The 26,108-nt window shown below is 35.2% G+C and overlaps 1 protein-coding gene across 1 annotated transcript in view; it reads right to left on the bottom strand.

The window, feature by feature from the left end:
- Positions 1-6,541: 6,541 nt before the first annotated feature.
- Sema3a (semaphorin 3A) overlaps positions 6,542-26,108 on the bottom strand; it is a 208,621-nt gene continuing 189,054 nt past the window's right edge. Inside the window, exons 15-17 of the mRNA XM_029535134.1 lie at positions 23,681-23,748; positions 11,303-11,445; positions 6,542-9,934 (exon numbers count right to left, since the gene is read on the bottom strand). Coding sequence (XP_029390994.1) covers positions 9,479-9,934; positions 11,303-11,445; positions 23,681-23,748 — 667 coding nt within the window. The 3' untranslated portion in view covers positions 6,542-9,478. The remainder of the gene's footprint in view (positions 9,935-11,302; positions 11,446-23,680; positions 23,749-26,108) is intronic.

Here is a 26,108-nt window from a genome sequence, read left to right as displayed (position 1 = left end):
GTCCTTGTGTTGATATTTTCCCTTTATTATCCTTTGAAGGGATGGATTCATGGATAGATTTTGTGTGAATTTGGTTTTGTCATGGAATACTTTGGTTTCTCCGTCTATGGTAATTGAGAGTTTTGCTGGGTATAGTAGCCTGAGCTAGCATTTGTATTCTCTTAGGGTCTGTATAACATCTGTCCAGGATCTTCTGGCTTTCATAGTCTCTGGTGAGAAGTCTGCTGTAATTCTAATAGGACTGCCTTTATATGTTACTTGACTTTTTCCCTTGCTGCTTTTAATATTCTATCTTTATGTAGTGTATTTGTTGTTCTGATTATTATGTGTTAGGAGGAATTTCTTTTCTGGTCCAGTCTATTTGGAGTTCTGTAGGCTTCTTGTATGTTCATGGCATCTCTTTCTTTAGGTTCGGGAAGTTTTCTTCTATAATTTTGTTAAAGATATTTGTTGGCACTTTAAGTTGAAAATCTTCATTCTCATCTACTCCTATTATCTGAAGGTTTGGTCTTCTCATTGGATCCTGGATTTTCTGCAGGTTTTGAGTTAGGATCTTTTTGCATTTTGCATTTTCTTTGATTGTTGTGCCCATGTTCTCTATGGAATCTTCTCCAGCTGAGATTTTCTCTTCTATCTCTTGTATTCTATTGCTGATGCTCACATCTATGCTTCCTGATTTTTTCCCTAGCGTTTCTATCTGCAGAGTTGTCAGATTTTGGGTTTTCTTTATTGCTTTTATTTCCCTTTTTAGGTCTTGTATGGTTTTGTTCAATTCTGTCATCTGTTTGTTTCTCTTTTCCTCTCTTTCTTTAAGGACTTCTACCTCTTTAGAAGTATTCTCCTGTTTTTCTTTAAGGACTTGTACCTCTTTAGCAGTGTTCTCCTGCANTTCTTTAAGTGAGTTATTAATGCCTTTCTTAAAGTCCTCTACCAGCATCATTATGTATGCCTTTGAATCTGATTCTTGCTTTTCGGGTGTGTTGGGGTATCCAGGACTGACTGAGTTGGGAGTGCTAGGTTCTGATGATGGTGATCGGTCTTGGTTTCTGTTAGTAAGGTTCCTAAGTTTGCCTTTCGCCATCTGGTGATCTCTGGAGTTAGTTGTTATAGATGTCTCTGGTTAGAGCTTGTTACTCCTGTGATTTTGTTAGTCCCTGTCAGCCAGCAGTCCTGGGAGTCTAGCTCTCTCCTGAGTCTCAGTGGTCAGATTACTCTCTGTAGGCAAGCTCTTCTTTAGCAGGGAAGATGCACAGAGATCTGGCATTCAAATCTGCCTCCTGGCTGAAGATATAGGCCCAAAACAGGGCCTGTCCCAGAAAATGTATTGCCTCTGCCGTTTACACACTTACCTGCACAGACTAGACACTGAGGGACTCTGGACACAATATGACTCTCTCACCTGCTCTGGCCAACAGAGCCCTCACAGGTGGCCACCTTTCCTCTGGTGAGGAATGTGTGCAAATATCTGGAGCCCGAAACAGGGTCTTTCCCAGAAGTTAGGTTGCTTCTGTCTGTCCCAAAGCTGTGTAGCTTCTGATGTCCACACTCTCACCAGTGCAGACTGGAGCCTAGGCGAACCGGAGCAAAGATGATGGCTCCCTTACCACCTCAGGCAGTAAGAGCCCTTCCAGGTGGACACCCCTCCTTGGGTGGGAAAGGCGCTGGATGTCTGGAGCCAGAAAGGGAATCTTTCCCAGAAGCTGTGTTGCCTCTGCAGGCCACCCTCTCCCCGGCAACTCACCAGAGGAAAGATGGCTCTCTTATCAGCTCAGGCAGTGAGAACCCTCCTGGGCAGACACTTCTCTTCTGGCAGGGGTGAACTTTAAATAACTCAGATAATTTTATATCATATAGATATTTTCTTTAATATTTATGAATACTTCTCAATAATAAATACAGATATACCTAACAGGTCTTTTTTTTTTTTTTTTTTTTTTTTTTTTTAAGAAGTAGTGTTAAGTGACAAAGAAGAGCACAGGAGAAAAAATATGCAGAGTCACCATCTCTAAATTTCAGGCTTCAAAGATGACAGGAAGATGTACCAGTAAGGGCTATTATTATCTGAAATATTTGTTCTGTGCTTTAGAAATTTTGAGTTATGTAACTAAAAGAGAAACCATAGTGATGGTATATTTCAATGCCAAATGAGTAAACAACTATTTTGATGGAAACACAATATTTTTGGTATCTGTATACACTTATGCTTTTGAGTGAACACCTTTAATAAATGTAAATGCTCAATATAGCCATTAATAGAACACTTCTTCAAATAGACAACAGGTTTTTTTCTTATTCTATATAGTAATTATTAGATGATAATTTCACTCACTTAACTCAAACCAAGTAGAATTAAATAACTTCAATGGACTTGATATTAGGTTCACAGTACCTTAAAAGTGAAAATATCCAATGAGTTTTCACATAGTAAGTAGATGAAAAGATTCAAATGAAATGCATAGATTAATCATGATCCAGATTTGATAGGAATGTGTGGAAAAGTACACAGAGACTAATGGTTTCATTGATATGTGCTCATATTTGGCAATATCTTGAATCATTTAATGAATAATTTGGTTATAAAAAATGTCACTCTTTTTTGGAATCTTGGGACGCATCCATACTGGAAATATAAATTCCTTTAAAAATGTCAACTAAAATAGAAAAGCTGTTTAGATTTGAAACAAGTTTGTCTTTTAAAAGTTTAAACTGTTCTGGATTTAGCTATCAACAAGATAAACAAACCATTAAGAAATAAGCTACACAAGGGACATGGGTTTAAAATATTTACTGATATCTAATGCTCAACAAGGCTTACAGAGAGAAAAGAGAATGAATTAAAACTTCAAAATTACTCATGTTGTGATGGCTTGAACATATTTATGAGGATTTTTGTTTAGGTTCTATATAAATAAACATTATATCTATTCATATCACATAAAGATCAAAAGAAATAAGATACATTTTGTTCTAGGAAATTAATAGTGACAATTTAATGTAATAGTGTGTGGTTGACAAATTCAAAATGAACCTAAGACTTTTACTTTTATTTCTACTTTTTGTATTTTTTAAATGTATATCTTTGCCTTTAATAACATGTGCTTGCCTGACATGCACTATTGCTTGGCTATGAGTTACTCCACCAGAAAGACTTTGAACAAATACAAATTTCATACTTGAAAGGTGTTTTTATAGTAGCCATACTGCTAACTAGCAAGGTTAAGCTGGTTATCAAGGCGACATTTTTCCAATACTACAGATGGATAAACAAAATAGCAATTGTCATTTGAACTGAGTTAGTGCACAGTGGGGCTAAACAGAGAAGCCAGTGTCTATCTGCCACTCCTCCATGGAACTCAAAATTCTAGCTGACGCATGGTGACCAACCCACTTACAAAACTTTCAACTTCTAATTGTTTCTGGATAAAATAAATGTAGGTACTAAGATGGAGCAGAGACTGGAGGAATAGCCAACCAGTGACCAGCTCAACTTGGGATTCATTCCATGGGCAGACATTAATCCCTGACACTGTTAGTGATGCTGTGTGCTTGCAGACAGGAACCTAGCATAGTTGTCCTCTGAGAGGCTGTACTCAGCAGCTGACTGAGACAGATGCAGACACCAACACCAAACATTGATGGATATTGAGGATCCCTATGGAAGAGTTAGGGGAAAGATTAAAGGCCCAGACGATGATGGATACTCCACAGGAAGACCAACAGTGTCAACTAACCTGGACCCTTGGGAGCTCCCAAAGACTGAGCTACCAACCAAAGAGTATACACTGGATGGTCCAAGGTTCCAGCAGAGGTCTGCCTTCTCTGGCAACAGTTGGAGAGGATATGCCTAATCCTGAAGATACTTGATGCATCAGGACGGGGTGATTCAGGATGGGGGAAATGCTCTCAGAGATGAAGGGGAGAGGGATGGGAGAGGAACCCTGTGAGATGGGACTGGGAGGGATGCTGCATTTGGATGTAAACAAATAAATTAATTTACAAAAATAACTACAGGAAAGATTCTGGCAGAAAATATTTTGAATGGCTATAGTGTCATTGTCCACTGATACAGCCCCCACTGAAAAGAGACTAAATGAGGTAAGTATTAAGGAAATTAAGACATCAGAGTTGGATGAAACAAACAAACAGAAGGAATATATTCAAAGAGAAGGCACAAGGTACAGACACCCACTCATTAGATTCTGTTTTATCTTATTTAATTTAATTTTATTATTAGTCATTAGAAGTCTGTTTGTTTTCTTTCCTTTTTTTTATTTTTAATAAGATAGTTTGTTTATTTAGATTTCTTTTTTTCAATTTTTATTAGATATTTTCTTCATGGACATCTGTTTTCTAATGAGAGACAGAAAGGGAGTGGCTCCCTATGGGATAGAGGAAGTGGGGAGAAACTTGGAGAAGGAGACGAAGGGGAAACTGTAATTGGGAATATATTATGTGGTGAAAAAAATCTATTTTCAATAAAAGGAAAAAGAAAAAAGGAAGGAAGCTAAGGTATGTGTGGAGAAAGTAGCAAAAAGTACCTGACATAGACTTATATATGCCAGGGATGACAATATGATTGAAACTCACAGGACAATAATTCAAACTCAGAAATTAGGACACCATTTTGACTTAAGGAATGATATTTTGTTTTTGTTTTTGTTTTATTTTGTTGAGTGAACACTTGTGCTCCATTCATTTGGAATATTTGTTCTCTGGGGGAAATATAGGAATTTTCATTGTTCCCGCCTTCCTTGTATTTATTCTACTTAGAGGTGCTTTTCTTTTTTTCTTCTTCTTTTTTTTTTCTAGGAAAAGCCAACTGATAGTTCAAGCCATGTCACTTATTCTCTGAAACTCTCCTGGACTCTTCTCAAATTTTGGTTACTCCCTTCCTTCTGAATGATAGCATTTAGGCTGGAACGTTTAATTTGGCACCTAGCACATTCCAACATGCTTCTCTTCAGCCCTGATTTGCCGAGTTCTAGCATTACTTGGCATCATAGGAGGCACCAGAAAGAGAAACAACTGGACCCCCATCCCCTGCTAGGTATGGTGATGCATGTTTGAGAACTCAGAAGGTGGATCAGGATGATCAGACTCAAAATCATCCTCCTGGCTATGGAGTGAGTTCAAGGCCAGCTTGAGCTACAAGTGACCATGTCACAAACAAAACAACGTTTTTGACTTCAAGGAAATCTCAGACTAGAAAGGGAAATATGTACATAGCAGATACATCACATCACTGTGATAAGTGAGGCAGGTGAACTGTAATCAGGGCACAGTGGTTTTTAAGGTAGATGTGTTGCTGCTGTCTAAGGCTAGTGAGAAGAAAAAAGAATTATCACACATGGTGATGATAACTCCTGTCACTCTTCATTTCATTATGAGCTTTGTGAAAGCAGAGCCACACCTCCTTCATCTTAGCATCACAAGTTCACAGTTATGATCTGTCCATAAGACTTGAACAGATAGACGTCTAGTTTTGAGCCACAAAGTTTCTAGAGGATATACTTTACTTTCTTTTTAATCTTTTTGTTGGTTTCTGTGAGGTAGGATTGCATTAGTTAGCCCAGGGGGACTTCCCACCCACAATCCTCTTGCCTTACCATCCTTTTGTAATTGCAGGTTGGTGCTGTCATGTCTGGCTCCCAATATTATAACTTAAAATCATCCCTCTTTTATTAATTTGGTTTTATTTCTACCATAGCCTGTGTCTGTGCACTTGAGTATTGGAAATGAAGAAATAAGATTTTTCTTTGGTTAGGCTAATCAGGAAAATTGACCAGTTATAAGAAGACCCATTTCTGCAGCACCTTTCACTTTGGGTGTGTCTTTATCTATTAATATACAAATGTGTGACTTTTGAATTAACTAGTATAGGAGAGTTTTTTAAATAAAACTAATAGAATTTCCATACTTTTGAAAATAATGTTTTCTTCTTTAAGGAAAGACATACTGTAAATTTTAACATTGACCTTAAATAATAATAATTACCAAGTTAAAATTTAAAGCATTGACTCCTTTGACATCAGGCCAGTTTGTAACTATCATGTTGGTATATAATCGTGCTAAGACCAGTTGGTCAAATGTGCCTTTGAAGCAAAAAAACTCTGACAGTCGTTCATTGAATTAAAATTGTGTTTAAAATAGTAATTTAGAAGAGAAAGACTTGAACATATTACAGAAATAAATCCATATTAATGCAGTGCTTGCCCATGAGCTGCAGGACAGGCCTCTAGATGCCAGTCATTGGGAATCTGTGTTGATCTTGAATTATGATTTTCACATCATAATCCACTGATTAAAGCCTTTCATCCATGTGTTTTCTTTCCAGGTATGACATAAAGAGAACAGCATTTAATTTAAAGGGCAAAAAATTCACATCATCACTATAAATATAGAACACAGTTTACAGAATACTACAATGAAGAAATCTGTTAGCTAATTATGTAGATTCCTGACTCTGGTTCTTGAAGGTTTCAAAGCTTATGTTCCTTGATACCATATGTTATATGGAACAGTAAAGACATCTGAATTCAAATATTTTGAAGAAATGTGTATTTAGCAACTGAATACATGCTAAAAAGGAATAATTTACAGCAGCAATACCATTACATTTTTCTCTCCAGTTTTCTAGTTCCCATCTGAAATGCAATGATAAATACAGATACGGAACAATTACGATCTGGCAAAAAGCATGCTCTTCGAGGGGCACACCCTCTCTGCCCTTAAGTAGTACATAAGCCACCGCATCACTTGTGTGGGAAATCTTGCACTTGAGGATGATGGTGAACAAACTGGAATGGAGCATCTATAGAAACTTTTATTTTACAGTGCTCTTTCTACTCTTTTCAAAATTATTTACACCTCTTTGTCTAATGTGTAGGTAGCAAAAATATTAAACACATACCATTATAAATCACTAAATTATACATAAAAGAAGCAATAAGTGTGCATTTGCATGCATTTACACTTTACACTTGCTATCAGCGGGGCCTGCTCTCTCCACTGCGATGTATCTTTTTCAACTTGAGACTATTGTAAAACTGCTGTGGTAATTTGCTTAAGGTCACATGCATCTCTTAGGCATGTGTTACCTGTGATGATACATGCATATGCCAAAGTCCATCTAAATTACTTAGTAAATGGGACATTCATTCTTCTTCGTGCAAACTGTCCTCTCTCAATACACAATGGCAGGTTATAACTGTCATAAGATTTATTTATTTATTTATTTATTTATTAGATCAATAACTTTGAAACTTAGACATGGTGATTGATTGAGACATGTCAATATATTTGTTTGTTTGTAACACTTTTAATTGAAACCTAAGCAGTTTTCTATTGCTATTTCATAGTGCTAAACAAAATGCATTCTGATTTTGAAAGGCATCCATAAAGTTATCAAACAACCTTCATTCCATTAGATCCTTTATTGTTAAGAGCTAGAAAGAAATGGGAGAGTAATTGCCAATATACTTGAATCAGATGCAAATTTAGAATGAAATATAACATCAAATGTTTGGACAGTTAAGACCCTATTAAATGAGAGAATGGCTTATTTGGAGCATCCCTCTTTCTCTCACTTAATATCCCTGACATTATTTTCTGTTCAGAGTGCGATCTCAAATGATTCATCCATTCATCTTGCCTTTGAAGATGTATTTCCAAAAGCAACACCATGTTAGTCAATGAGCCTAAAATCAGATGTAGGATGATTTTAGGCTTTTATTTGAAAGACATGTCAACAAATTGTTTATTTAAATAATCATTAAAACTGAAACACGAGCTTCCATCTGTGAACTATTTCAGTGGAGAGGGAATAACAATTTGGTGTGGTTGAGGTGAGAAGTTAATGCTGAGTTAATTAGAATTAGGAGACAACTGGAGTTAAAATATCAATGCCACTTCATTAATTAGCAAGAAGATATTTACTTTGCATTTTTGTGCATGCTGAAGGATCGAAGGAGAAATTCCTGACATGAGGCATGTAGCACCAATGAGCTGTTCTAGAGTGTAGAATCTATTAAGCATTTTGAACTCAATGATTCTTAGGAAATCATCTCCAACCAACAAAGGCTATACATTCTGAAACATTTCATGTTATCTTATACTTTATTCATAAAACAAAGAATTTTGCACTTTCTAAGTGAAGTGTATAGTTTCACTCTCATTGAGAAAAAAACATTTATAAGTTGTTCATACAAATAATTGTATCATACAGGGTGGATAAAAATTTAGTTGATTCACAAAGAAATGGTTGAGAAATGTATCATTTTGTCGTTAGAACATGTTCTGAATGTCTCTAATGTCTCTCTTTCTCTCTGATTTGGAAATCATTAAGTGACTGAAAATAGAATCTTTGGTGGGATGTGGACTCATGAGCGAGTCCTGTGCCTCACACATCATGCAAATACTCAAGCCAAGAGGGAAAGACATTTTGTCAACACTCTGTTAAGACAATGTTCTTTTCATGAGACACACAAATTTAATTTTGCTCTCGATCCTTCAGGATGCCTCTAATGACTATTTGCTTCTCTTTGTGCTGTCTTAATTTCTGGTTGGCTGAAAACATTATGAATGTGAGAGTTAACTTAGACCATACCTTTGCAAGTCAGGGTGATAACCTATCTGTTAGGTTTCTTCAAAGGGGAAGAACATAGTTCTTGGTGTCAGTAAGTAATAGTTAATAGTGAGTAGGGATCTAAAGTGATATACTGCCATTTACAGAACTGAAAACACAATATGAAAAAGCAGCACACAGTTGGAATTTTTAAACAAATGATATAGCATGGTAACTGCAAGACAAAACCTATTCTAGCTTAGGAAATAGCTAACTTTACTGCATATTTGCCATGGTACATTTAAATTATAGCTTTAATAAAATACATCTTTAGATCAAAGCTGAAAGACGACATCAGTAGTAGATCAATGTACTCCATTACTCTGGATGATGGATGGTTTATGTTTTTATATCTCCATAGACTATTTCACTCAGTGCCATTCTCCTTATTTTACTCCTCCAGTACATACAAACACGAGTGCTGGTAGACAAAACATCCTTGAATCCAATCACGTTTTGAAACATTCATCTGCTTACTAAATCCATGCAGTTTATTTTCAACTCTCACTTCAATAAAATGGCTTTGCTGATGCAGTTTTTCTCCTTTCGATGGCAGTATGGCAAATGACATTTTTATTTCTCAGGCAAAGAAGGAAGCAAAATGAACTCTCAGAGGAAACACTAAGTCAGCGGACATGAACATCGACGCTCACCTGTGATCTGTCAGGCGTTGGTATTCTGAAGAAAGCCTGTTGGGAAAATTCCTCACGGACTTAAATTGGTGGAACCCGGTTGAACTTCCCACCATTGTAAACATCCACATAATGCCATGAAATGTTCATGTGTATTGCATTTTTTTCCAGTTATTATCTAAGCAAGTTTGTACTTGTTTGAGGTTTTGGGCGGTGGTGCTGTTCAGACACTTCTGGGTGCCCGCTCAAACTCGTGGGTCCTCCTGTTTCTACCTTTCTTGCTCTCCTGCATGTGCTTCCACTTGTTGCTGCTCCCTTGAGAGTGCCCCGGCCTTTGTCGGCGTTGCTTTCGGTCCCTTTTCCATACTTGTTCACAGAACTCATCCATTGTGTTCAGGTTGGGGTGGTTGATGAGCTGCATGAAGTCTCTGTACCAGACTTTCTGGCTGGGCGTCATGCTGCTCGACATTTCTTTGGTCTTAGAGCCATCTACATCGTCATCTTTATGAAGAAGTTCTTCCAAATGTTCTGTGTCGATGACTTCCAGGGTTACCTTAAGAAGAGTTTGCATGAATCCGTGCTCCACGGCGTGACACAGATAATTGCCTGAATCCTTCTTCTGCAGGCTACGAAGCAGGAGCCCTTGTTCCGTTCTGATGATATGATCACCCACTCTGATCTATCAGGAAAAGGCAGAGGAAGGCATGAGGATTTAATAGAAATACAAGATCTGCTATTCTGGTTAAAAGAACTCAGATACCAGTTGAAGTACGTTTTAGAAATTTACATGTTTAAGTTAAAATTAAAAAGTCCATGTTTAGACAAGAGCTATAGGGTCTGCCAATTGTTTTATAGATCCATTTGAAAATTTCTACAATACCACTGGATTTGTAGAATACCTTATAACTATTAAAAATATTTACCATAACTGGAGAGAAGAATGAAGGTACACTTGAATTTGAAAGCAAGTGTATACATAGAACACAAAGTCAATATTAGAGAATTAAACAGTAACTAGATGAACATAAAGCTACAAAGCAAAGTATTACAATGAATCCATAGTATGCTTTGTTAAGAAGAAAATAAAATGTCAGCATTTGAGCAAAAAGAAGTGTGACTTATATTTTAGGTTTTGTGAATTATCAGTTCACAAGGTCCTGCATTTGGCATAACACAAGGGTACACTCTGGAATATCTCTAGTCTCATGTTTTCTTTGTATAGAGCTTATGGGCTTATAACAGAAAACTCAGAAAGCATAGTCTATCAATGTATAAAACAAGTTTACATTTTTCCAATATAATTCTACAGTTTAAAACTGCTTAACATTTCAAAAAGCAAGAAAAATGACAACAACCCTCCCCCCCAAAAACCCACCACCACTAAAAACTAATAGGGGTTCATTTTACCTTCATATTCACATTGCGTTTGTAAAATTTTCTGTACTTAATAATTTGGACAGGTGAATGAAACAATCTAGTTACCTTTAATTAATACTATAAGTAATTAAAATGTTGGAGCTCTCTGTGTGATTTTCTCTGATTTTCTGAGTATAAATTGTTACAACTGTCTATTGAGGCGAGAGATCTTGAGGCTGTTTTAATAGTTAATACCAAAAGTGAAGGAGGGACTCAACTTCTACACCCCAAATCAAGTACTCCGCTCTCTTCCAACTTCTCATTTGCAGAAGATGAAGGGTTTAACAGAAATCAGTGAGCAAACACTAAAATTACCAAGGAAAACTTGATTTTTTTTCTTAATACAGAAATGTAGATAACATAAGTGCTTCATAACTAAACCAAAGTCAGAAATAATACTCTAAATATGTGCTTAAAGGGCTTCCTAGGATGGAACTCTTGCCAACTTATGCTTGTTCTCATATATAGCCTGCTATACACCCAGTCCACACTGAGTACTTGTCCAAGGAGTTACTGTTTGGTTCAACAGTGTCTTGGAGTAATCAATACTTTTTCTTCCTCCAAGTCAATGATATTGGGGTTACAATATGTATACCAGATAGAAACAGTTCAGTCAACTGAAACCCTGTACCTCCTCTTTGCGATCTTCATTTCGCCTCTGAAATTGCCAATATACCAAGGCCCTCTGTGACTTCGGACTGCATTCCAAGAATGTACTACTGTTTTCTACTCCGTAGATGATTCTTTCTTCAAGGCTGTGCCCATGATGATTATCTAGACCATGATAAGAAGTTAAGTGAGAAAACATTAGTTAGTAACTTCCATTGTCTAACATATTAATTTAGTAATTCAGTAAGTTGTTGCTTACTTCAAAATCATTTTTTCAAATTGATTAAAGATAGTAAATATGTCAAGGATTTCAAACCACAAATATTTGCCTCAATAGATTAATCATTTTGTTTTTGGGCTGTATATGCAGAGCTTCGTCTGCAAGCAAGTAACATAAGATGAACTGATCTGTTTATATCCACTACAACCTTGAGTCTTTGTACTATGATGCATGGAGTCTCCCTTTTTGTAACCTACTTTTTTAGCAGTCTGGACTTTTACAGAAAGGAACAATTTTTGAGATGTTAGTTTGTTGCTTCGTATTTGTTTTCCAACTGTAAAATTAAATTTGCCTACCACTACTTATCTATCATTTTACAGAAGGTAGAGTTTAGGATGTTTATACCCCCAACCAATAAACCCTAAATAATTCCCAAGTTTGCCCTGAAGTCCAACTGGTGTGAAATGTTTGGGATGGCTCAGGAGAAACTCATATAATTACAATGCAATATGGTTTCAATTGTTCTTATTTTAAAATGACATACCCTTTGTTATTTTCCAGAGTTAGGCTGTGGACCATGGCAGGAGCACATAATAAAACGCAGCAATACAAAAATCTGTTTCCTGATTAAGTTTCTATTATTTTACCCTTTATGTAACCTCCTTCAATGTGGTAACTGAAACACAGCTCAGATCAAAAGTATGACACAGAGAGGCTAGGTAAAACTTAGTGAGAGAACAAAACTCTGTGTTATCTTGTGTAATCCTGTTTCCATTATGACATCCTGAACAATCTGGAACTCATTAAATTAATTTAGAAAATAATAAATATATTTTCACATGCACAGAGAGTTGACAGTGTAGACAGATGAAAATTTTCTGCTTTCGCCTTCAAATTCAGCTAGGATCTTAATTTTAAAAATGTTTTCCCTCCTCCTTGGCTTCACTTTGACAGCTTTACTCTTGTCTTAATCAACTTAGTGCTTTTGTCTGTCATAAGCAATAGCATTTGCTTATGCTGGTTTTAAAGCTTTTGAACACTGTTTCTATTCCGGTCTCTGGTGTAGCTGTGCTTCCCACTGACAACTCCCACCATGCTGCAAAGACTTGAACCACATTGTCATTCTAAGTTCCTCAGCCTCATTGCCTGCTTGTCAATTGCCCTAGTTGGGGACAAAAATTCTTCTGACACTGAGACATATCTGTCCCTTCTTGCTAAATATCAGTACCCTGAAAACAACAAAGGAATAAACAGCAGCAATTAATTGATTCTATATCATTGTTTATCTTGTATGTGCACACAATCACACATACACATGCACACACATTTTCAATCAGCATGCATATGTATATGTATACACTAAATTCTATAATGATTGGGACAGGCCTTTCCGCCTCTACGTGTCTCTGTGCTATGTTGTAAGACATATGTCCCCTGGTAAGAGGAGTGTTGAATTGCTATGTGCAGCAGAGTCTGTACAACCTACCATGAATAATGAGTGTGGTTTGTCATGGAAGACAATTGTGATTACATTAAATATATTTTTGTTAATTGCTCAACAGTGTAAACTTGCTTGATCAAGAAATTCTTGAACACTTGGGAAGATACTCTTCATTCTGTCTTAGTTTCTTGAATTACAATATATGTGGCACCATGAAGACAGAAAATCCTACAAAATTTTTGTTTACAGCCTTGTCCTCTAGGCCAAATACTCTCACGTTGGTATCTATAATGATGAAGGAGTCATTAGTAGAACTCTAAGATATGTGTTTTTGTGGTTGCATAGGTAAAAAGACCAATAGACTGAATCTCATGCTGTTGTCTATAATAATGAGGAACTCTTTGATAGGACTCAAGTGTTTTTGGTTACACATAGGTTAGTCCAATGTGACTTCAATAACAGAAGACTTCTTTGCTATAAGTGGGTTTCTATGGACTAGAGAGAAGTTTCAGCAGTTAAGATTCCTTGTTATTCTTGCAGAGAACCCCTGGTTTGGCACCCACATTACAGCTAACAACTGTCTGGCCTGGAAGATCTGGGACTATCTCATAGCCTCTTTGGGTGCTACACATACACAATACACCTGTATATATGCAGACAAAATGTTTATGCACACAAAATAAAAAATATCTAATAGAATCAAAACACAACATATAAAATTCTCAAAGAACTACTCAATATATATATATATATATATTTAAATCATGGTCTGACTTATCTCTTTGCCAATTAAACCAAATATTCCTGACAGTGCTGGAAAAACAATTCAGTTTGTCTTTTCCAGTAGGAACAAAACTTTCTCAAGTAGCAATAAAAATTTCATCTTAAAAATAGACATTTCCTTATGTTTATAAAATACTCATCTTATTCTCCTTTATAGTTAAGTCTCATACAAAACAATGTATGATTTAACAGAGAATTTATGTACTATGTTGTGATTCTCCTTAAGAAGAGGAATAGTGTGGTTCTCAGTGACTGAGTGAGAAACAGTGTGGATACTTTGGTTCATAGGTTCATTTAGTTAATTTGTTTTGATAACTACTCTTGCAAATACCTTAAGGACTCTTTGTCAATTTAGTTGACCCTTTCTTTCTCTGTGTTCTCCAAACAAAAAGAAAGAGAAACATCTTATAGCTAGTAACCAGTGAAACCAAATTTCCTGTTCTAATAGCCATAAATCACAAACAGCACACAGATGTCCTACTGTCCTATTTGGTTACAGATTCTCTGATTTTGTGCTGTTAGATTGATTTTGCTGCATCAGCCAGAAATATGAAGATTACATTCCTTTTGGGTTCAGTTGTTTTTGTTAAACTCTCTGTAGTGGGACCTGTGTACCATTACCAGCTTTTAACTTAGGATCAGAACTTTTATGTAGGTGGTGGCTATACTTCACTACTCAGATGCAACGGCATTGTTGTATTCATATTTATTTCACTTTATATCTTATAGCTTACTGTGTAAGCACTTTGAACATGATTAGAAGACAATAAAACATCTATTATTTATCTTGACTTTGCTTCCCCAAATACTTGCAAAACTGTTGGACAGCATAGGAAATATGAAAATACAGTGATCTGCTTCACCTTCTCACTTTCCCCTCATCATTTCTGTCCATCTTTGATCTTCCAAAAATGTATAAACAAGAGAAATATTATTTCCATTGATGTTTTCTCACTCTACGGGATATTTTGATTATTACCCATTTTCAAACACACTCGTCATCTGTTAACAGCAGTATAATGTGCTTTCATAGACCAAACTGAGTTAATAGCTACTCCATTTGAGTCAAAGGCTTTACTGAATCCGGAAGACTACCGTGCAGTTTCCAAAAGATATAAAGTTCTGCCTTTTTGGGATAAGTATAATCTGAAATCTCGCTGTGGATCAAGTAGTAACTGACCTGAGAGCTGCTGCCCTACAGCGTACAGCATTAATGGGTAATTTATTCTATCAAAGCTGTGTAGATGCTGACAGAGCCCATAGTAATATACAATGGTGCTGCTTACTGTATTTTGGTCACCACATTCTGAGTGTTGTTAAGCATTTGTTCTGCAGTATTTTTTGTATGTTTACCTTTGGGAAATGTTATTTCCTGTTTTAGGAATTACTGAGATTCTTTGCTAGCAGCTGCCTAGTAAAAACGAACTTTAAGTCTACATCCGTCCCCACTATCATAGGAAACACCACCAAGTGAATGTATAATATACTCATGGCATCTCAGTAAGTGTATTCTCACTGCATGGTGGCTTTTGCTCTGTAAGTTTGTCTGGTTTTCTTCATTGACATTTTTTCTTTACCTGAATTTTGCTTTAGTAAAAGAAAAATGATAATAAACATTCTTGAATGTATTATAAAGATTAATGTCACTTATGGAATATGTGAAGTTATAACTTCTAAATAATTTTTCTTAAAATATATGTTGGTGACTCCATGATGCAACTTCCACGAGATAAAATTGTCCTTAATGCATGATGCAGTAATGTAGTTGCTTTTTGGGGTCACCCACAAACCTCACCTGCTATGTAGTTCAAGGCTGGCAAGAAATGCATAATCCTTCTGCCTCAGCACCCCAAATGCTGGGGTTGTAGGTATATGCTATAACAGCTGCTATAATTTCCAGGTTAATGAAGGAAACTATTTGGTTTTATCTCCATCGTGTGTTAAGAATATGCCAATATTTTATAATCACACAACTAGTTTTCACCTAATACAACTGGACGTATTTTACTTAAAGAATTTTATATAGAAACTGTTGATAAAGAAAGAAGGCAACAATTTTACAACTTAAATTTCTCCGACCATTAAATTAATAAAATAAAATAAAATAAATCGCTATATAATTGTTAATTAGGGGCTGGAGAGAGGATTCAGCAATCACGAAAGCTTGCTATGTAATCATGAGTATCCAGAGTTCAAATCTAGCCCCATGATAAGGTGCCCAGCAGTTTCTTCTCATTTCTATGTGTATGCATATGCTAAATTGTGTACACAAAAGACATATATAACAAATAAATAACTCCTTCAAATGTAAAATTTTCAATTGTCTGTCAATGAATAGAATTAAAATTCTATCACCACTGTTTTATTATCAGTTTTATTTTAATTTCAAAATAGCAGAGCTATCACTGAAAAAGGATATTCAAAGATCTTAATGTACTCCAATTGCTTTCAATGTGTTTAGCATTACACATACAGTTTTAAAATATTTATACCACCACATATAAGTTCCTTTTCTGCCTCATTTGGGGTTGAGAGAAGGAGCACTTTAGATAACTTGTTTCAAATTACAGAGAACTCGGCAGTTGTCTCTCTTCTACTTACACTTTTCTGATTGTTTTTTAACAGAGATACATAATAGAGACAAAGAAAATATCATCACAGTACGAAAGCATAACAGAAGATATTTAGTGGAGTGTCTGCACACAGAACAGTTAAACATGATTACCAATAATACTAATGTAATGACTTACAATAGCTTAAATTGTTCAAAAGTAAAATCCTATGTTTAGAGTCAATACTGAGATGATGATGAGGTGCCTTTAATACCATTCCTACTTCTGTGAAAACATCAAGGAATTAAAGAAGCACCTTAGTTTCAATTCATTCTAGAACTGTTCTACTCTCTGAGGCAAATGTAGTCATATTACTTGTAATTGTTAAATTGGCCATCTCTCTTACTTTCTGTGTCTGCCATAATTTTAGCACAAAGGCAGTCATGAAATCTTACCAGATATTTACTGAGTGGCAAACCTAAATAAGTACACTGAATTTAAAAGCTGAAATCTCAAATGGTTTTGACACTCACAGGCGCCGACTGTAAGCCTAATCAATGTAAAATGGGAAAGAAATTATAGTCGTACTCTGATAGATTATTTCATTAAACTGTTGTTTAGATGGAATATTTTAATGTTAATAACTCTAAAATATATTATTCAAGATGTAGTAGAAGCAGACAAGTAAAATCAAGTATGCTCCAAAGCAAAATACTATACTATGAAATAAAAAGATGATAAAGGTATTAAGAAGTTATATGAATAGTTTTACCTTCATGAGAGACTATGCTAGCAATGGCTTGTGGAAAATGTACACTTCCAGAAAGAAAAAATGTAACTAAAAAACACTTTTAAATGTATTTTACACTATAGCCCTTTGTCATAGAGACCACCATAGACAGTAGGATATAGTTATTTAACTGAATAATAAGTTTTACTGGGTTCTGCAATCTGAATAGTTAGAACAAAATAATTGAAAGCATCTAAATATTAAAATTATTTAAAAAGCACCAGTGTGTTTGGATAACACAATGTTTCAATATGTTGCAGTTGCTAATGACAAGAAATAATGTTTTTGAGGAAGCAATCTTCAATTAATCATTTCCTCCTTTAGTGGAATAATTTATGGAAATGAAATGAGACTAATAAAGCAGAAAGAATGGGAGGAAAGAACGGAGTTAAATAAATTGCTTCCTTTTGTAACAACAGAAAGTCATGATATCCATCATTTGGCCAGAAATATCATGTTGCTTAAGGCCTTATTTAGCAGTTGATTTTCATCCAATAGTACAGAAACAGAAGGAATCACATTTCAGCTTCCCATTTATTTCATTCTTCATTTTAACCCCATAAGCATCTCCCAAGATTGAAATGTGAACAATGTAACAATCTTGGAAAATGTAATGTCAGATAGGAGACAGACAGATGAGGCTGGAAGCCACATAGTTATTCCTTCTTTGATTTCTGGTAATAGATTTTGATGTTTTGGACCTTCATTAAAAATTGTTTTCTAGGCAATAAATATAAAAATCAAATGCAAGTCAAAAGAGGCGCAGACAGATACAGAGAATTTAACTAGCCCTGTCAGCCCCTTAGGAAATATAGTAACTAGGCTGTATTCAGACAAATCGATTCTTGTTGCCTTACCACAATGTTCATTTATGTTTCCTGTAAATGGTCAAGCAACAAGAAAGTGAATATAGTCCTCAAATCTGGTGAAACAGAAAACAATAGCAATGTGTTCTTTGGCACATATAATCATTAGGATTTCTTACGGGCCTAGATGACTGTCAAGAAATACATTTTTATCAGCAAAACAATTTCAAGTTAGGAAAAAAAAAATGTAGCAGCAGTCAGTTACAAGGCATATCATGGATGAGGGGATATATTTCATGGAATAATATAAAATTAAAAATTAAAATGAAGAAAAACTCACTGTAACCACAGCCTTTCTATACATTTTATAACTGCATATTTAGATGGCTAATAAGCATTTTATCAACTGTCTATATTTTGGGTGCAGTTAAAAAATCTAATATAAATTGTAATATAGTATGTGAAAGGAATTATACCTGTTATCAATAGAATGCTTGTGACATAGCTTTTCAATGTTTGTGGTGATGGTGACAGCCACTAGTCTCTGTAAATGTTGGTGGGCGGTCTCTCATCTGTATTTGTGCATGAAAACACATGCATTCCTATTTAACCCATCTACTAGAAATGTTACCAACATAAATAAAATAAACAGTGAATGTGAGCTGACAAGAACAAAAAGATCAATGAGATCTTACAGAAAATATAAGTATATAAGATATCTACTTTAAAAGGCAATCCTAAATTATGCACTATATTGTAGTCCCTAAATAAAAATTTATTTGTGTCCTGGGATAAAGCATTTTGGTTTCTAAAATTTAGATAGTATTCAATATTTCCTTTAGTGATATATTTATTTGGATGGATTGGTACTTACAGTGTATAGACAGGGAGAGGGATAAGCAGACTCATAGGCTAAGAAATGTTAGCTGTATGTTTTGGGAGGAATAATTATATTGGACAAAGCATCTTTCTTGTCACTAATATATTTTAATTTTAGAAAAAGTATTTTGAAATAATGATGAATCAGTATTATAAAACATAACATGAGATTGATTGAAATAGTTATACTTGCCACAGCTATATTCACTTGGTAGTATATGATACAACTACAGTCTTTCTTAGTTCAGGGCAGGACAAAATATAAAAGCTTACAGGCATACCAACATATATATATATATATATATATATATATATATATATATATATATATATATGTAAATTATGAGTTTATGTGCAACATCTGGTATATTTTATTTTCATGATTTTACATGCATTACCAGAGAAAGCAAAATAATCTATATGCCAGAGCAAGTTTGCCATAGGAAGAATTGCATAAGAAATGGAACAGGAAACATAGGATTTAATCTTTCATTTTCTTTCCTCAAGTGACTTGATGGGAGATAGGAAGCAATCATTTGCAGAGGCAGAAACCTCCCATAAACAATAATGAAAACACCATCTTGTATTATAATGGTACTTGATTCTTATAACTTTCAGAATAAAAAGGAAATGCATACAGCCTAGAGTCCCTCTTCATAATAATTAAATTTAAGTGCATAAATAGATTATCTTGGGTGAGATGAAAATTTTCATAAATTAAATAATAAATGAAAATATTGAAAACCTCAAAGAGCATTTCCATCTCCATTTCCTTCCACATATAATTATGACTAAGATAGGCATTTTTTCATTGTTTCTCTCATCTGCACAGAAGTTCATTTCCCACCAGGATTGCATCTGTGAGATTGAATCTAGAATCCGGCCCTCAGTTGACATTCTTGGGCCATTTTATTTCTTATCAGTTTATGATGCAGTAGTACATTTAATCTTCAGTATTTCCCTCACAAGTGGTATTTTATAATTTATGGAACTTGGAGGTTTAAAAGGATGACATCAGTCCCTAGATCAAATCTCAGGGCTCCTCTTTGGGTTAAATGCTGATATTCATATTTGGAAGATGGTAAAGTACAGACCGTAAAATCATCAAAAAAAATACTAAATTTATGTCTCTCTTGACCAGCAAGACACTACTGCCAAAGAGAGCTTATGAAATTTGGGCATGATTTTGATGCCAATCAAGACATAAATTGAAATGGGCTAGGTGTAGAGATAATTTAGAAGATTGACTTCTGTGGATATTTTATTGTGGGACATTAAAAAGAAACTGCATGTGTGCAGAACAGCCAAGAAAACTATTAGAAAGTGAAATTGAATGATATCATTAAATTAGAAGATAGGACATAAAGTATTTCCATGATCCCGATCCAGAAATATAAGATGATGGTATTATTTTAAAAAGTTAGCGTTTTGCTTTCTGAACATATAAATCATAAATTGTGTTATGGCTCATTTTGGTTTGTAAGGAGAGAAAAAAACAGCCACAGTGGAGATGTAATTTATGTGGCCAGTCATTTTCTTAAATGTGAAGTTAGACAATCTCCAGTTTCAGGCACATATTCTCTTTTGAGGGTATGGAATGGATTGCAAACAACCTGGATTCTATGCTAGCGTCCTGCTTGGTGTGTGATTGGAAAGAAAGATTTCCCAGCACTCATATGCTATTAGGGTTGATAGTAGGTTTTGGATGAGTGGCTATGGCGATAGAGAAGACTGGGATCAAGAGAAATGAACTGGATTTTTGTTTCTCCCAGAATAGTTTAGCCCAGTGTTGTTTTGCACAATGAGGAAATTCAGCAAGGGTGTGTTGAAGGTTTCATCCAAAGTGCAATTTCTTCCACCTTAATTTCCAGTTATTTTATATATAGTCACTTTATTAAAATCTCAGGATATGTAAAATATAGAGTGTGACAGAATATGTTTACCATTACAGCTGGAAGTGATCATATTGAAGTGTATAATTTGGCTTCATGTTGCTTAAGAGCTTTCTGTTAAACAACATCACATATCTTTACTTGTTTCCATATGAGCACATATATTTTATTGAATGTGAGAAGTGACATTTGCAAGACAACATACATGATTTAAACAGGGTTGGGCTCTGGATTGGAGCCCATTTACTTTCAAATATTGACATCTACTATTCTGAGATAATTCACGGATCCCTAATGGTAGGACTGAGCTTGGCCAAATGGGGATTCCTAACTTACTTTCCACACATTTGAACTTTACTGTAACCTACGGTGAGTATGCTTTATGTTTGTTCAATTAGCAACAAAAGCAGCAGGCACAGGGACCTATGAGATAGAAGTGTTTTACTGCAGTGGAATTTTGTGGGCTGCTTGGACCCTTCCTTCCATCTATCTTAAACATAAAATAGAAGCTCGTACCAATCAAAAAGAAACTAAAAATAGTTATCGTAACACTAAAATATCACCATTCTATTTCATCTTAATATGCATTCTAATTGAGTTATCTGGAGAAGAATTCATTCACAAAGACTTTACTGTTTATAGCCAAACAATTCTGCATAGCTAATTTTCATAGGCTTGAACCAACATAATGCCACCAAAATATATCTTCAAATTAGACATTATCTCAAGTAAAACCATTAAATGACCAACAATATTTATTGAAGCACAATCTCACTTTTAAAAAGTCCTTGGTCAGTTTTCCCATTTATATATGAGACATTTCTATCCATGGTAGCTATTATTTTGATATAGTATAAGAACTTTCATACAAAGGGATTAGATTGCTAAACAAATAGAAGCATAACCAAGATGTTGCATTTTTAAAATAGTTTTATGACATGTTCATAATCAATTATTGTTAGTTGAATGATAGTTTAAATTGATTTTTTTCTCTCTCTCTGTGTATACAGGTATGTGTGCATGTTGTGGGTTTGTGGATGTAAATATGTAGTAGTGTGCTACTACATGCACATAGAGACCAGAGGGCAATCGCCAATGTTGTTTCTTCTCAGAAATAGTGTTCTGGGCTGGTGAGATGGCTCAGTGGGTAAGAGCACCTGATTGCTCTTCCAAAGGTCCAGAGTTCAAATCCCAGCAACCACATGGTGGCTCACAACCATCTGTAACAAGATCTGATGCCCTCTTCTGGAGTGTCNGGCTCACAACCATCTGTAACAAGATCTGATGCCCTCTTCTGGAGTGTCTGAAGACAGCTACAGTGTACTTACATATAGTAAATAAATAAATCTTAAAAAAAAAAAAAAAAAAAAAAAGAAATAGTATTCTTTAGTTTTGGAGGCAGGATCCCACTCCAGGACCTCAGACTAGGCATTTAGGTTATCTATCTAGCCAATGAGCTTCAAGGATATGCCTGTCTCCGTCTCAGAAGTGTTGAGGTCACAAGGGCACTCCTTGATTCCTGGTGTTTACATAAGTGCTGAAGATAAAACTTGAATTACTTTACCAACTGAGACATACTCTAGCATTCATAATGGTATTTCTTTAAAAGGATATTACTTTTAAATCACATTGAGTTTACTGAATGTTTCTTATATTTCCAATGTTATATCCATTACAATGTAACAAAGCCCATACAGAAATATAGATTACAGTCTGATTGGAAATAACTTTGAATTTTTTTCTCCTGCTTTTGTTTCCAGTCTTTATATCTAACTCACAAGGTGCAAGCCCATAAATTCTTCAATATAATGAATTACTAATTAATACTCCCTTGTTTATGAAGTAGTGGAATCATACTACAATAATTTTACTTGAAATAAGTTCATGAAAAATAAGTAAATAGAATAGTTTGGAGTAGTAGACTACGTTACTTGTAAAACAGAAAGAAGACTATGTTACTTGTAGTACAGGCATTTTCCTTAGAGACAGAGCAGAAGCTTTGCTCCTGTTCAATAGTTTTTTTTTCTTCTTCAAAGTCAGGAGAGTAACCCACAGGAAGCAGCCATTGGCCAAGAACGTTTATAGATGACCGATTTTAAAACATTTGTTCCAACATCACCTGATGCCAACACACTGAGATTACACACAAAGGGGCCTGCCTGCCTTTCAAGAAGGTAACAGATTTTGTAATGCATATTCAAGTGCTATGTGTGGGGGTGGTCCCCTTTAACAATAAGAATATTGTGCACACCTAGTAAATCAAATTAAAATTAATTAAAAAATACAAAGAGTGTTTTGTGATCAGTGTAAAAGGTACTTGAAGAGAAAACAGAATAATTGTGTTCAGTTAAAATGTTCATGCTGTGCATGTTAACTATTATTTTTTTAAAAAACTGTTCATTAGTGTCATTGCCATTGAGAAGTTTCCCCAGCAGAGGGAAGCACAGCTTCATTATTTATCTCATAAATTGAAATAGGGAGAACAAGCTTATATATATTAAATGGAGGTTATATGATGTTTCAGCTTAAATAAGTAACTTTGACATTTAAAATGTTTCAATATCTTGGTTCAATATATTGATTCCAAATTGCTCAATTCGAGAAAATATATGGCTAGTATTTTAATGTAAGGATGTGGCTTACATTACATTACATTGTTTGTTTGATTCAAACACTCAGAAAGAGTTATCATCGCTAGCGTATAGATGTATGGTTTCCTTGGTCCATTCTAACACTATTATTAATTTATTTGATATATTTTAATGAAAATTTCTCTTGCCTATTTCTTTGTGTTGCTAATTCACAAGAGTATGTTAATAGACCTGACTTCTTTTGTTCATGTAAGAAATGTAAGTTCTATATCTTGTAAAGATCTAAAATCTTGAATATATTATACCTGAGATCAAAATATATATATTCCTGTTTTGTGAGTTTGTCAGCATCTTCCTCATTCCAGACCACATTTTCTCCTAACTGGTCTTGGAACAATGTGTGCACATCTAAGACTTTAGCACTAGAAGTGTAAAGAGTGGCTTACCATGATGCTGCAGGTCAGAGCAGTGAGTCAGTGGGTCTCCATTCCTTATATCTTGTCGTCTTGTGCGCCTAAAAGAATTGCATTCAACAGACATTATTCTAAATCTCTGATGTGAATGAAGAATCAAATCTGCACTGAATCCCATGGGCAAGGGAGGAAGACATGCATCTGCAGACTGTGTGGCTGGATAAAGAGACTGAAAGGTGACAAAACTGGGAAACAAATATACTGAACTCCAGCCACTGCAACCAAGGGACTCTTCATCATGAACAGACATTCTGCCTTGTTTTCTACCAGCAATCAGTCAGTAAAAATCTAACACTTCATTTTAGAGGAAAATAAGGTATAACACTTTGAAACAACAATCCATTTCTTAAATAAACATAACTATTTTTCTGGTCACCAGTGTGGTTGTAAGTTTGAACGTTAGAATCCACGTGACTGATTACTTTCCTCACTGTGTCCACATTTCCTCATTGCTCCCACAATTGTATCAAGGATTTAGGAGTCTGATGCCAACACATTAAGAATATATATCTATGCATAATCTTTTAAAAATATACTATTGTCTAACTTTGATGTATTATTCTAAGAATTCTTTCTTTTGCTGCTTTTAAAAAATATTATGTCACTATTTTATAGAAAAGACTCACCCTGTAGGTGGAACAACAATATGAACTAACCAGTACCCCCTGAGCTTCTGTCTCTAGCTGCATATGTAGCAGAAGATGGCGTACTCGGCCATCATTGGGAAGAGAGGCCCCTTGGTCTTGCAAACTTTATATGACCCAGCACAAGGGAAGGCCTGGGCCAAGTAGTGGGAGTGGGTGGGTAGGGGAGCAGGGGAGGGGGGGATAGGGAACTTTAGGGATAGCATTTGAAATGTAAATAAAGAAAATACTAATAATAATAAAAAGAAAAGCCTCTTTATTGCATTTTCTTTGATGTGATGTGGCGCTAGTGATTGAACCTCAGAGCCTGCTGTAAGTGCTGTCTCATTGAGCTGTGCCTCCAGTCTTTGGTTCTTTCTTTCCTTGTTTTAGATTCAGTCTTATTTTACAGTCGTGGCTAGCTTGCGGGGCTTTCAAGGTGTACATAACCATGACTGCCCTATTATATGTTTATGGTTGCACATCAGTTTATTTATGCCTTGGAGAAAAGGAGGAAAACAACTACAAAATTTGCACTTAAGGGTGAAGTCTCCTTTTGCTAGGAGAGTAGGTAAACCAAGATGACCTTCTCTTTTATAGAAAAGCAGAATATATGCATCAAACCACTGTTAGTGTCCTTTCCTGGCTCTGCAGACTGTATGTGGGGGTCCCATGCAGTGACACACACTTGGAGGAGGAGGTGGGCCTTGCTATTAGATTCAAAGTAGATGTGTACATTGAGATCAGAAATGTGGAGAATGGCTATGTACCAGACAGTGTGGGCATCTCAACTGATAACTTGTCTTTTTTCTTTTTCTTCTTTTTCTTTTTCTTTCTTTTTAAAAATCATAAAGGTATGATCTTGCTACAAAATTAGTTACCATCATTCAATGGTCACTGAGAAGTGTAAATATGGAATTCATTACTGTATTCATAAATTTAGAAGTCTAAAAGTATTTATAGATTTCTATTTGTAGAAGTAGCGAGACTATCAAACAGATGTGTACATTTGAAAATTGAGCCAACAAGAGAACTTGTGAAACACGAACCCCAAAGCATCAGGGAAAACCTTCCTCAGTCACTTCAACTTCAAAAAATGCCACCACAGAGAACACATAAATTACAAGGCCTCCATGCATCCTTTCTAAGGACGTATCTAGTCTGAGACATATGAAATTAGGTTAAGTAAAATCCATAATTCACAAGGAAAACAAGAGAACTTATGAAAATTCTTTGGGTTTTAATTTATGGGTGTGTGAGGACCACTTTCAATATATAAATACCAGTTCAAATTAGAGTCATGTTTATCTCTTTTCTCCTTCTTGGATTAAAATTCAAACCTCCCATCACCAAATCGTGCAGTGTTCCTCATTATTTCCTACAAAGGAAAGATTGCTTTTTTCAGTTCAGATAAGATTTCCATATGTATGTTTGAGTAACCAGAGCTAAACAGTTTTAAGGATAAAATGTAACCTTAAATCATTTAGAATTATTATTGTAATGATGGCATATTTCAGTGTAGTAAATTAGTCATGGTTTCTTTAATCAATATATATTATCTTCAAACTATGTTTTTTCTAATGTAAAATCCCAACAAATTACGGAAACACTAACTATAACAGCTAAAGGTGAACTTTTGAAAGAGTAATAAAACTGTTTCATGTATGCAGTCTATAGTAGAAGGTTTACATTTAGTATTACTGCGATTATGTGCTCAAATTATATAAGTTAAGCTCTAGGTAATTCTTTCAAAAGATTCCTTCCTTCCTTCTTCCTTC

The sequence above is a fragment of the Mus pahari genome, chromosome 2 (assembly GCF_900095145.1).
Source record: "Mus pahari chromosome 2, PAHARI_EIJ_v1.1, whole genome shotgun sequence".
NCBI lineage: Eukaryota > Metazoa > Chordata > Mammalia > Rodentia > Muridae > Mus > Mus pahari.
This window is presented reverse-complemented; position numbering and strand designations above follow the sequence as displayed.